This window comes from Terrapene carolina, unplaced genomic scaffold (assembly GCF_002925995.2).
Source record: "Terrapene carolina triunguis isolate 2854851 unplaced genomic scaffold, T_m_triunguis-2.0 Scaffold210, whole genome shotgun sequence".
NCBI lineage: Eukaryota > Metazoa > Chordata > Testudines > Emydidae > Terrapene > Terrapene triunguis.
This window is the reverse complement of record NW_020664561.1, coordinates 16,790,453-16,803,320: the sequence shown is the minus strand read 5'-3', so window position 1 is coordinate 16,803,320 and position 12,868 is coordinate 16,790,453. Positions and strand designations below refer to the sequence as shown.

The following is a 12,868-nucleotide window of genomic DNA, read 5'->3' as shown; positions in this document are numbered from 1 at the left end:
GAAGCTGCTTCACCATATACTACTGCTCATGTGTAATGGGCCAAATTTTCAAAACTTATTCACCAAAACTGTATGTGTATCAGTTGAACCTGATGCACACACAAATATGGGACTTTACAGGTATGGTTCATTGATGCATTCATTAATGTGCTTCCAATACATTAACCTTTGAAAATCTTTGCCCCACATGTCCTCTCTAAGGTCCTGATCTGGCAACCTGTTCCAAATACCTGTATAGAACCTCAGTGGAGCTCCATGTGGGTTTAATGGTCTGCCCATGCAGAACATCTTGAAGGATCAATACTTAAAGAATTTAATCAGATGCTAAATTAAAAAATTTAGCAAAGAGGAGAGTTTGTGGTAAACCCTTAAGAATTCCTTCAACACAGAAAGACAAGCATGCACTGCTAAACATCAGCTTCTATTATACCACTGTATATACAGTTTAAATTTCATCACAATCCATACCTTTCATGGTATCCTTCACTTTTCTATTGTTTTTGTTTTTAATTTTATTTGTTTGGTTTTTTTCACTGGGGTTTCTTGCTGAAGCCTTTGTTTTCCGAATTGTTGTGGATGACAACAAGGAAGACGATGAGGAAGAAGATTTCTGTTTCTCAGATTCTGAATGTTCTGCAGCCAAGTAAAATAATTGGTGAAAACAGAAAGTCATGCAAAATAAGATGTGTAAGAAGCTAATGCACAGTTTAAAACAAAATTGCTCTCAAAAGATAAAGATTTGGAGTAAATAAGATGATGTGAGGTGTAATTTGAAATTTTTTGCCTCCTTAACCATCAATGAATGGAAGCAACACTCAGTAGGAGGTAACAGTGCTGCCAAATCTTGTGATCATATTGCATGAAAATATGACCCCATGGCAGCCTCCTTTAATATTGGAAGACTGTGATTTTAGAGCAGAAAGTTCTGAGGTTTATTCCCCATTTCATGTGTGTGTGGCTGAGCTGGTGGCTGTTGTCTATGTAAAGGCAGTGACAGTTCAGCTGTAAAGGGGTTTAAAATCAGAAAAAGCTCAGGATTCTAACAAAGAGTGTACAGGACCTGCAGAATAGACTAAAAAGGGAAAGTCCTAAGAATTCAAATTCAGACTTTCTGCCTTTGGAGAAAAAAAAAATGGGGACATGGGATAGATATAGGGCCTGATCCTCCTCTAATTCATGCCAGTGGAGTTACTTCAGATTTATTCTGTGAGGGGAGAATCAGGCCCATAATATTTGTCAACCAATAACTTATTTCAGACTATATATTAAAAGGGGGTCATTTGAAAAGCTTGGCCCTTAAATTTTTAATCATATTTAAACATACATTTATCCCTATCCTCTGATTTTAGAATTGTTTGTAATATATACCTCTGAGATATAAGTGGTACATAACCAGAAACCCTGTGGGCTAAAGGCATTTCAAAGGAGTCTCCCGTACCTGAGAAAAATTGGCTTAGAAGTTTTTTTGTAAACTTTACTGGAGATCTTTAAAATTAATAAACAGGAAAACACTCTAGTACAGGGCTTTTCAATCTTTCTCATATAGTGGACCACTTCATAAAATTTATGATCCCTGGGAGGATCTGCTTCCCTCTGAATCTCCTAATCCCGACTGCACACCTTCCCTGTTGTTATGATAAAGCTTGGTTATCTGACAAGTATTAATAGGAGAATAGTAAGGAGACAAAAGGAAAATTAGCTCACTTTACTGCAACTGCATGGTAACATCTTGGTTACAAGTCCTCCCATTTTATATCCTGCGCTTTATTTCCTCTCCATGAACTTAGATCAAAACCTGCTTGCCTTACTCTTTGTTAGTAGTCCCATTGACTTTAGTCAGATTATACTTGCATATCTAAATTGATCAGGAATTGGCCTTAAGTGTATAAATGCCTAATCTTTCATTGTATCGTATCTCCAAAATATTGTACAGTTTTGTTCTGTCCTTCTATATGATTTGCTTCAATTTTGGTGTTATCCACTATCCAACCTAAGTTTACACACCTATTTTCCCAAAAACCTGACAGACATGCAACGTCTGCATGTGGTTCAGAGCAATGCTCATTTAGCTTCTCAAAAAAGCCACTGGAAATCTTTAGATCTGGGCTATTGCTAACAGCAAGCATTGCTGCTTAACGAGTGTTAGACAACACTGTGACAGATCTGTCTCTCTGTAGACCACCTGGAAGTGCTCTACAGACCACTGTCTGAGAAACGCTGCACTTGTAAACGTACTGTAGGAACACTACTGTACTGGCAAAGCATTATAGACTAGGTCTTTCTCCCGTTTAACATCTGCAATATACAATAAATGGATTTGGATCCTTGTTAAAGATTCTCGCTGTCTTTTAAAAAGTTAAAATGAATGTAATTTCTTTACCTTTGATCCACTGTATTATCTCTCTATGGGAAATTATTGCCATTATTGCAAACTCCACTTTGCAGGAGTTTTAAAGGTTTATCTGTTTAAAAACCCTCATACATTTGCCATGATTGACCCCTGGTGTTACTATTGTAGTGAATAGAGTTACATCAAGTTTGAATCTGTCCCAGTCAATATAAGCATATGAACTTCAAGGTCACCCTATAATCTAACAAGTTATTATATAATATAACAACACTAGGAAAAAAAGGTGTTTTGCACTTTCCACAAAGTTATGGGTATTTTCTGAAATTTTATGCAGCCTGGCTTAACTGGAGCATCAGACCCTTGCTGTGTAAGTTTCCCCTCTCAGCTCTGTCAACACACTGCTGTCCTGAACTATTGTACTTCTGTTTTTACAGTCCTGGACTCTTCCTGAAATTGCCAATTGTTCATATAATCTTTATTGAGATGTGAATGAAAATCCACTAGGGACCGAAGAGAGATCACCACACTTTTCTAACATTTATATTAGCAAGGATAGATCTTAAAAGCCAATAAGCTCTTCTCTGAGAAGTAGATGATGTAATAAGCTTTATAAATAAGTCTGGTAGCTGTCTGGTAATGTCTCATATTAGCTTTCTATATCCAGAACTGTGGAATGACCTTTAATATTCATTCAGGTAATGCCCAGTTCCATTGCATTTGTATTCTTTCCTACCTTCCATAACTTCATGGGATTGTACTACTTTCTTTGGCTTCCTCTTCTTTGAATTTTTAGATGACCGTTTGGCTGTTGTTTTGGTGACCAAAGGAGCTGTTCTGGATGATGATGATTTCGTAGTAAGTGCTGAAGCCAAGAAAAATACTGTGTGTTAATGGGAGTTCCATTCTCATTCAGCATCAAACATATAATCATTAGCAAATGATATGGAACAGTTGCGATACATTTCCATTATAAGTCTAATTTTGCTCCACTCTCTTTATTCTCCCAAACTTTTGCAAAAAACCACACACACACACACACACGTTCATGTTCATGTTCATTTTCAGCCTGAAGCTTCTCATGCTTAATTTAAGGCCAGAGAAGGCCTTTTTTTCTGAAAGATTGAGACCAGTTGAACACTTTTCACTAATGGGATTTTGGGGTGGGGAGGGTGTTCGCTTTTTTAAATTTTGTTTAACTTTTATGTCCACTTACTCTAGCTAAAAAATGTCTTGGGCTACAAACTTTGAACATGTTTTTCACATTGGTCCTCCATGAGAACTAACTCATAGTCAGAGTGTTACCTTTTGAGAGGCCCTAAACATTTTTTAGTTATTTAGTTCATTCTCCATACATATGACAATTTCCAGGAGAGGTGGCCTTCAAGAATTAATAATTCCTTGAGAGAGAGTAGACATGGAGCACGTGGGCAAAGTCAGAGCCAGGGCGGCTCTAGCTTTTATGCCGCCCCAAGCATGGCAGGCAGGCTGCCTTTGGCGGCATGCCTGCGGGAGGTCCCCGGTCCTGCGGATTCGGCGGCATGCCTGCGGGAGGTCCCCGGTCCTGCGGATTCGGCGGCTTGTCTGCGGGAGGTCTGCCGGTCCCGTGGTTTCGGCGTACCCGCCGCCGAATTGCCGCCAAATCCGCGGGACCGGTGGACCTCCCACAGGCATGCCGCCGAAGGCTGCCTGACTGCCGCCCTCACAGCAACCGGCAGGCTGCCCCCCACGGCTTGCCGCCCCAGGCACGTGCTTGGAGCGCTGGAGCCTGGAGCCACCGCTGGTCAGATCCAGATATTAGATTAGTCCCCTTAAGTTCAATTTTGAGACTAAATCGGGGTTTGGGTTCAGATATATTGTCACTGAAATCTCATGAGATTTCAGCTGTGTTCAAACCAGAACCAGAAAATAATTTGGGATCCAGCAGTGAATCTAAACTGTGAATTTGGATCAGGTAGTGAGACAAATAGCAAAGGTTCAGGTAGCAGCCAATTGTCCAGCCATGCCAGAAGAAAAACAGGACGCAATGGAGATAGTTTCACTAGGCTGCAATGTTATTCATTTAAAGTATCGGGCAACAAATTGTACAGTGCAGGTCATTATCCTTTTCTTATTAATTTCCACATAATCCCTGTAGTGGGGCGGCTGCCCCACTCCCTGAATTTGGGGCTCCAGTGGGCCTGCGCAGACAGGGAGCCAATCAGGGAAGGCCTTATAGGGAGCCAATCAGGGCCCAGATTGGAGGGAGCCAATCAGGGCCAGACTCAGCCCTATAAGAAGGCTGCTCAGGACAGGAGCAGGCAGTCTGTCCCAGGCCTTTGACAGGGGAAGGTCTATCTCCAGGCTGGGAGACTAGCACCCGGGACAGCACAGTGCTGGGCAGGCCTGGGGGAGCAGAGGGTAACTCCAGCCCGGAGTCTGTCAAGCTGCAGGCCCTGAAGGGAAGGGCCTAGCTGGTGCGAGGGGCCGAAGGGGAAGCGGCCCAGGGACGTGGACAGATGGAGGGAGAGAAAGAGGGCAGGACGGCTGCCACTAGAGGGTCCCTGGGTTAGGACTCAGTGTAGTGGGCGGGCCTGGGTCCCCCCCCTTGCCTTGCACCCGGCCGACAGAGCGACCATCTAGAGCTGCACCAACCCCCTCCCAAGAGGGGAGTGACTCTAGGGTGCAGTTGGCCACATCAGCCAGGACGCAGAGAGGCAGCTGATTGATTCCCCCCCCCCCCCCCGAAAGGGGGCGAGGATGGATTAAGGGGCACTGCCGGAGGGCAGTGGCTCAAAGAGGACGCCGCGAGCTTGGGAGCAACGCGGGTCCGGACACGCCATCCGAGGGCGAGACGACAGACGGGACACCACCAGGAGGGGGCGCTCCACTGGACAGAGCTAATTCCCGAGACAACCAGTAGGAGGCGCCAGGTGGTGAGTCCCAACCCTGTCACAATCCCCAACCATGTCCCAGCTATCCTGCTGTGAGGATTCTACCACCCTCTCCTCATATGAGGTGAAAAGGGACTATAAAAGCAGAGGAGTTGGCTCACCATTGCTCCAGATGTAGGAGCATCAAACCTCCCTTACTCGACTCTCTTAAGGGTTGCTTTCCTTCAAATCCTTTCCCAATCCACTTTATTCGATAGCCGTATCCCTTCCATACCAAGTACGTGCACTGGACATCTACCACAAGTTATACATGCTAAGTTGCAACATTATAATTAGGGCTTCATGTTTGTCATGGAGGTCACGGAAGTAATGGATTCCATGACTGTCCCTGACCTCTGTGACTTCTGCAGTGGCCAGTACGGATGGCCCGAGAGCCGCCTGAGCAGCTCGGGCAGTCCCGGGCTAGTTGCACCAGCTGCTGCTGGGGCAGTCTCGCCCTCTCCCTCCCCTTCCCCTGCCCCCCAGCAGCAGTAGTTTGGCTGTGGGGGGGGCTGTGGGTTGGGGTGCAGGGCAGTGCTTACCTGGGGGGAAGGTGGCTCCCCAGAAAGGCAACAGGAACTCCCCTCCCTCAGCTCCTAGCTCCACATGCTTCCTCTGCCTGCAGGCACCGCCCCCGCAGCTCCCATTGGCCTTGGTTCCCAGCCAATGGGAGCTGCAGAACTGGGGCTTGGGGCAGAGTGGAGGCAGCATATGGAGCTAGGAGCTGGAGGTCGCCGATTCCCAGAAGCCGAGTAGGGAGCCTGCTCCAGCCCCACCAACCGCTCCTCCCCAGCACCCGCAGTGCTCTCCTGGGCTGCACCCTCCCAAGCATCCGCAGCACCCCCAAGCACCCATGGCATCCCCCGGGCCATGACCCCCGCAGCAGCCATGCCCCCTCCCCAAGTTTTAATCGGGTATATAGGAAAAGTTATGGACAGGTCACGGGCCATGAACTTTTGTTTACTACCCATGACCTGTCCATGACTTTTTACAAAAAAATACCCATGACTAAAACGTAGCCTTAATTATAACCTACTCCACCCCAGTGGACCCCAGACCTCCTGTGGGGAAGGTGGAAAAAACCACCCTGCGTTGGCCAGTCTGGCAAAGAGAGAAAAATTCCTTCCCAGTTCCTCAAGGAAATGGTCAACTAGTGTAATTCCCACAGTCTGTCAAGAGGGAGTCAGTCCTTTTGCCAGGTTCATAGGTGGGAGGGTGGGTAAAAGATGGCTTCACTGGGTATGCATAGGGTATAAATGCGCGCACTTGTGTACCACTCTTCTGGTCAGCAGGAAGGGCAGTGCAGTGACCTTCTCTTGACATCAACCCAACTGCCTCCTGTCCATCCCTGTAACCTTTCCCCAACCTCTCCCCACCCATTGAAGGGGAGCCCTTATAAGAGCCCATGTAAATTGCATGAAAGAAATAGCTAGAGCTCAGAAGATGTACAAGCTTTTTTTTTGTTGCAATCAAAGACGCTTATAAATATCATCATAAGAGAAATAAATGTAGTTTGTGTTTTTAACTATTAGAACTTTCATGTGATCATCCTTACACTCATTGAGTAGTCCCTTTCTCCCCAAGTAGTCCCATGGAAACCAACGGGGCTAGTGACACATTAAGCTAGTATTCAAGGTGAATAAGACTGGCAGAATAGAGCCCATAATTTATATTGAGGAATGTATGCAATTATTGACTGAAAATGCTTTGGGGCCTGGATCAACTCCTAGTGAAATCAGCAAGAGTTGGATCAGGTCCAGGCAGGTGACTTTTCATGGGAAAAAAAATAGAGGAGGATGTAGGACAAAAAATTACCTTTAGAAGTTGTACATTTTTTTAAAATCTTTTTTACATGGGAGTGCTATATTAACAATGATTTGTGTCAACTGTTTATTGAGCTCCACCCCAGCAATGCATCAAACAGTGAGGTGGCAAAGTTTGCAGATGATACTAAACTGCTAAAGATAGTTAAGACCAAAGCAGACTGTGAAGAACTTCAAAAAGATCTCACAAAACTAAGCGATTGGGCAATAAAATGGCAAATGAAATTTAATGTGGATAAATGTAAAGTAATGCACATTGGAAAAAATAACCCCAACTATACATACAATATGATGGGGGCTAATTTAGCTACAACAAGTCAGGAAAAAGATCTTGGAGTCATCGTGGATAGTTCTCTGAAAATGTCCTTGCAGTGTGCAGAGGCGGTCAAAAAAGCAAACAGGATGTTAGGAATCATTAAAAAGGGGATAGAGAATAAGACTGAGAATATATTATTGCCCTTATATAAATCAATGGTACGCCCTCATCTCGAATACTGTGTACAGATGTGGTCTCCTCATCTCAAAAAAGATATACTGGCACTAGAAAAGATTCAGAAAAGGGCAACTAAAATGATTAAGGGTTTGGAACGGGTCCCATATGAGGAGAGATTAAAGAGGCTAGGACTCTTCAGCTTGGAAAAGAGGAGACTAAGGGGGGATATGATAGAGGTATATAAAATCATGAGTGATGTGGAGAAAGTGGATAAGGAAAAGTTATTTACTTATTTCCATAATACAAGAACTAGGGGTCATCAAATGAAATTAATAGGCAGCAGGTTTAAAACAAATAAAAGGAAGTTCTTCACGCAGCGCACAGTCAACTTGTGGAATTCCTTACCTGAGGAGGTTGTGAAGGCTAGGACTATAACAGAGTTTAAAAGAGAACTGGATAAATTCATGGTGGTTAAGTCCATTAATGGCTATTAGCCAGGACGGGTTAGGAATGGTGTCCCTAGCCTGTCTGTCTGTCAGAGGGTGGAGATGGATGGCAGGAGAGAGATCACTTGATCATTGCCTGTTAGGTTCACTCCCTCTGGGGCACCTGGCATTGGCCACTGTCGGTAGACAGGATACTGGGCTAGATGGACCTTTGGTCTGACCCGGTACGGCCTTTCTTATGTGCTTATGTTCTTAGCCTAGTAGAGATTGAAGTGATTGGAATCAACATTGCAGAGAGGAGACCGGATCGACATGGCAGCTTGAATTTCAGCAGCCACGACAAGGTCAGGATATAGGCCAACTCTGCAAGGTGTCCCCTAAAATCTTTTTTTAAAAGTAAACAAATAAATGTTAACTGGTCTAACTGCCAGTTAGCTTCAGCCATTCAAAAATGGTTTATTGCTACAGCTTTAGGGAATTCAATGAAATACAATAAAATAAAAATGTGAATTTCATTTTTCTTCCTACAGATGAAGATGATTGTGCTCTAAAAAAAAAAAAAAAAAAGTCAGGTCTGATTTTTATTAACACTAAGACCCTTTTACCCATCATGCTGGAAGTGTACAGTACAGGAGCCTTAAAGTGGCTCTAAATTGGTCATTGATTTTGCTCCTTTGCAAATAACCCTGACCACTTGTCAAACTCTTAGGGGACTTGCGGCCCAAGATAACAATTTGACTGGATTTCATTTTAGACAATTCTGTACATTTTCTGTCACTCTTTCCATTGCTGCTACAAAATGAGACTTGGCAATGTGTGTTATGACATTTTTAACATGGTACAACGTGATATTCATTAAAAACTTTGGTAAGACATTAAAAAAATACACCTTTGTTAGGTCAACTATTCTTAAGTAACCTTGCTTGCTTGCCATTTAAAGAGTGTCCACAGACTGAGCAGTGAAAGCAAAAGAGGTGTCTACCATTCGTATGGATTTCCTCCAATTTAAACATTGAATAGCAGATACACACCTAAGCTTTGCAGCAAAATGTGGTCGCCTCCCTATTTTTCTCCTTTGCTATGCAATGCTAATGTTACTTGCAGATCTATGATGCAATTCCTTTCTCTGGGAAATTAGGGGAGGTGGAGTGGAAGTATTCACTATAAACAAAACTTTGCTTAGATAGTTTAGAAATGAGCAAATAATTTAAATATTTTTGTAGGCAATAATTCTGCAGAGGAACATAGTATTTTTAATCTAGTTCTTTCTGCTCTTGCATTAGTTGCGTTGCTGTGACGGCGGGGGAGGAGCCTGACGCAATGTACCCAGAACCCCCCGCGGCACTGCTTTGCATCATTCGGGCATTGCGATATCAACCCATAATTCCAATGGGCACCGGAGACTCCGGGAACTGTGGGATAGGTACCATAGTGCAATGCGCCGGAAGTCGACGCTAGCCTCGGTACTGTGGACGCGGTCCGCCGACTTCATGCACTTAGAGCATTTTATGTGGGGACACACACAATCGGCTGCATACAACCAGTTTCTATAAAACCGGCTTCTATAAATCCGACCTAATTTTGTAGTGTAGACATACCCTAAGAGAAGGTCTTATTTTAAGCACTAACTGAAAAGAGTCAGTGTTGAAGCAGAGGTCTGAGAAAGCAGGAAGCAAAAAGGGTAGGGAACCCAAATCAGTGATGAAAATCAGACAGTGTCACCTGGTGCACAGAATCTTCCTAGCAGTTCAAATGGACAGAGGGAAACATTCAAAGGCAGCAGCCTGGTAGTTTAGACCTTAAATTCACGTGATGTTCATGAGTTAGTACAATATTCCCAAGACTTTAATTAGATGTTTTCACTTTTTCACACAAAGTAAAACAAAAAACCTGATAGTGGTTGGTTAAAAATGTTCTGTGAACAGAATAACATTTGGGATGGTAATTAATTTTTTTTTTCACAATGTTCATGTTGATTGTTGAACTGCTGACTTTAAAATTGGCTACAATAATGTCCTGGAGATCCTGTGATCTCAGAAGGCAGTATCTCAGTGCCAGCTGCATATATCAGTTTCATGCAGATAAGGGTATTAAGGCACAGATTCAGCAAAGCACTTAAGCAGATGCTTAAAGTATATGCTTAAGTGCTTTGCAGAATAGGATGGGATTGCTTACATGATTAAAGTTAAGAATGTGCTTCCATGCTTTGAATCCATGTCTTAGTGCTACTGAAAGCTTTAGAATAGATCTCCCTGGAGAATGAAGTTCTGCCTTTATCCATAGTACAGGTGCAGCTTGGAAAGCAGCAAGACATGGTTTCTCACACTACCCTGCCATATACATATCAACCCTAACCTACAGGGAACACCTGCATGGGGAGTGGGGGTGTGAATTTTCTTGTCTAACCTCTCTGTACCCTACGTGCATAAAGTCAGATTCTCTGCAGGTAGAGTAAATTTCAGACTATATCCCATTACCAGTACTCTGAGCCATCCAGTTCCCCACACTTAAACCTTCAAATTCTACGTTTGCATGTAATGACATTGAAGTCAGTGGAGTTATACCTGCAAAGAATCTAGGCTTGAAAATATTATTATAAATCATGGACCTAGAATTGTGGGGGTGTGGATGTTCCATATAAAGACTAAAAAAAAACAAATTTAAAAAATCATTCCCTACAAATTCTTTTCTTTCTGGTGATTTCAGCAGTTCCTGTTCATAATAAAGCTCCTACTCTTGAGAAAGTCTGTTTTGTTAAAGAATTTTTTTTATCACTAGTTAAGGACTGTATGAAAGCATTAGCAGTTAGAAGACTCAGAAGGTAGCTCAGAGCAGTTAATTCAGAGAAGAATGCCAGTAGGTATTTCAGAGCATCTATGTTCAAATAAAGGAATGTAACCAGACCATTCATTTAATCACCTCCTCATAGTTCCTGTTTTCCATATGCGAGGGTTCTGTTAATGAAAGGGAATGATCGATCCTATTTCCATTGAAGTTAATGGCAAAATTCCTTTAATGTGAGCATTATTAAGTACAACATATGTGGGGCTCTTAATCTGCTACAACACTTAGGCAGCTATATTAAATACATAAAATACAGAAAGCCATTTATAAGGAAAGTACACTCACCTTCTTCACAATGTTTCTGATAGTCTGGACAGCATTTCCCAAATTTTTCGCAGTCTGCGTCACAGTCACATTCTCTCCCTCTTACAAAAGTTTCAAAGCAGCGTCCTTTACAGGAGAGTTCTACACAAGGCAAAGCAAGAGGTTCAGCATTATTGCCCGCTTTTGTTGTTGTTGTTGTCCTACAGTGGAACCCTTTTATAGTGAAGTCATTAATTTTTGTTGCTGTAAAGAACAACTTCATATAAGCACGTAGTCACTCTGAGTTTGATCTAAAGCCCATTTAAATCAATGTAAAGACTCCAATTGCTTTCAGTGGGTTGGGAATCATGCGCTGTAACTGGAACTGCAGTTTGCACATTGTGGTGTACTGAAACAATTTAGAATTTACATTCTGCTTCACTAGAAGCTGTTTCATTATCTCAGAGTTCACTATAAGAAGGTTCCTTTGAACAGGATTTCCTTCCCCCTAGTCAGAGGTGATGTCTGTGAAATATTGGGCCAGATGTAAAATGTTTCAAATAGGGACTGAATTTAGATTTAACAAAAAAGTTATACTGGGCCAGATTTTCAAATGGGCCCCTCAATCTCTACACCATTTTGCATGAGCAATTATTTGTGTCGCCAACATTAAAAATAGTGCACATGAAAAAAAGGATTTGCTTGAACATGTCATGGGTTAGACTATCTGATATACACATGCTATTTTTGGAACGTGCAAATGGCTATGCATAGAAAATTACACAGTCCTTTTCTGCAAATTTGTCCCCAATGTTAATTAAGTACAAAATTATTTTTGTACCTTTTCATAATGTAATATCAGTACTAATATTTAGATGTATAATTATATAGTATTAATTCATTTTGAATTGTTATCTATTCTTAATAATCCATTGGGGCTTAACTTTTAATAACCACTACGTTTCTTGCACTGCATAATAAATAGTAATGGTCAATTTATCTGCTTGCAAGAGTGTGTGCAGCTCCCATTAACATCAGAATTTTATATAAATTATACATTTAAGGACAACATTTGGCCTTAAATGTTTACAATATCTTAACATATTTGTTGACGTTGTATAGGATGTGTATTACAGATACAAATTTTACTATTTCAATGGTCATATTGGACCTGAAGTCACTGGGAGTTGAGGATACTCAGTACCTCCCAGAACCGGGATCAAAATAAGCAATCAGTTGGTAGTTACACTGTTTAGCATACAGGCAATGAACCCAATCCTGTAGCCTCTCTCTGCCTGAACTTCCTATTGAAGTTCAGCTCTGATTATGTGCAGGGCTCAAAATCCTATTTTAGGTTAAATATTAATTAAGTGCTGGTAGGATAATTTACAGCCAGATTCTGACCTCACTTACACCAATAGAAATCCAGAGTAGTTCCACTGATGTCAGTGGTTTATCTCCCGATATGTACCACTGTAAATGAGATCTGGAGTTGGCTCTTAAATTACAGTGATAAGAAAAGTTGCGTTCATAAACATCTCTGACATCCTGCTAACGCCAAAATCAATTAGTCAGTCATTATGCTCCATGGGATTACTCACATATTTAAAGTTAAGCACACGTTTAAATGCTTTGCTTGATCAGGGCCAGTGTGCTCAGCAAACAGAACATATAGCAACATTTTTTAAATCACAAAGAGCATGATTTTTAAAGGTTTTTAGGTACACTGCCTGTCTACCTCTGGACCTTTAAAAATCTAGCCTGTAGTAACTAAACAGGCTATTGTATAATAAAGAAAATCTGCAACATTTAATTTCAGA

At 42.1% G+C, this 12,868-nt stretch overlaps 1 protein-coding gene across 1 annotated transcript in view; it reads right to left on the bottom strand.

Annotated features, from left to right (window-relative positions):
* The window catches only part of LOC112103402 (proteoglycan 4), a 38,816-nt gene that overhangs the window by 19,359 nt on the left and 6,589 nt on the right, over nucleotides 1-12,868 (bottom strand). The window contains exons 3-5 of the mRNA XM_024195129.1: nucleotides 11,091-11,210; nucleotides 3,084-3,212; nucleotides 469-633 (exon numbers count right to left, since the gene is read on the bottom strand). Coding sequence (XP_024050897.1) covers nucleotides 469-633; nucleotides 3,084-3,212; nucleotides 11,091-11,210 — 414 coding nt within the window. The remainder of the gene's footprint in view (nucleotides 1-468; nucleotides 634-3,083; nucleotides 3,213-11,090; nucleotides 11,211-12,868) is intronic.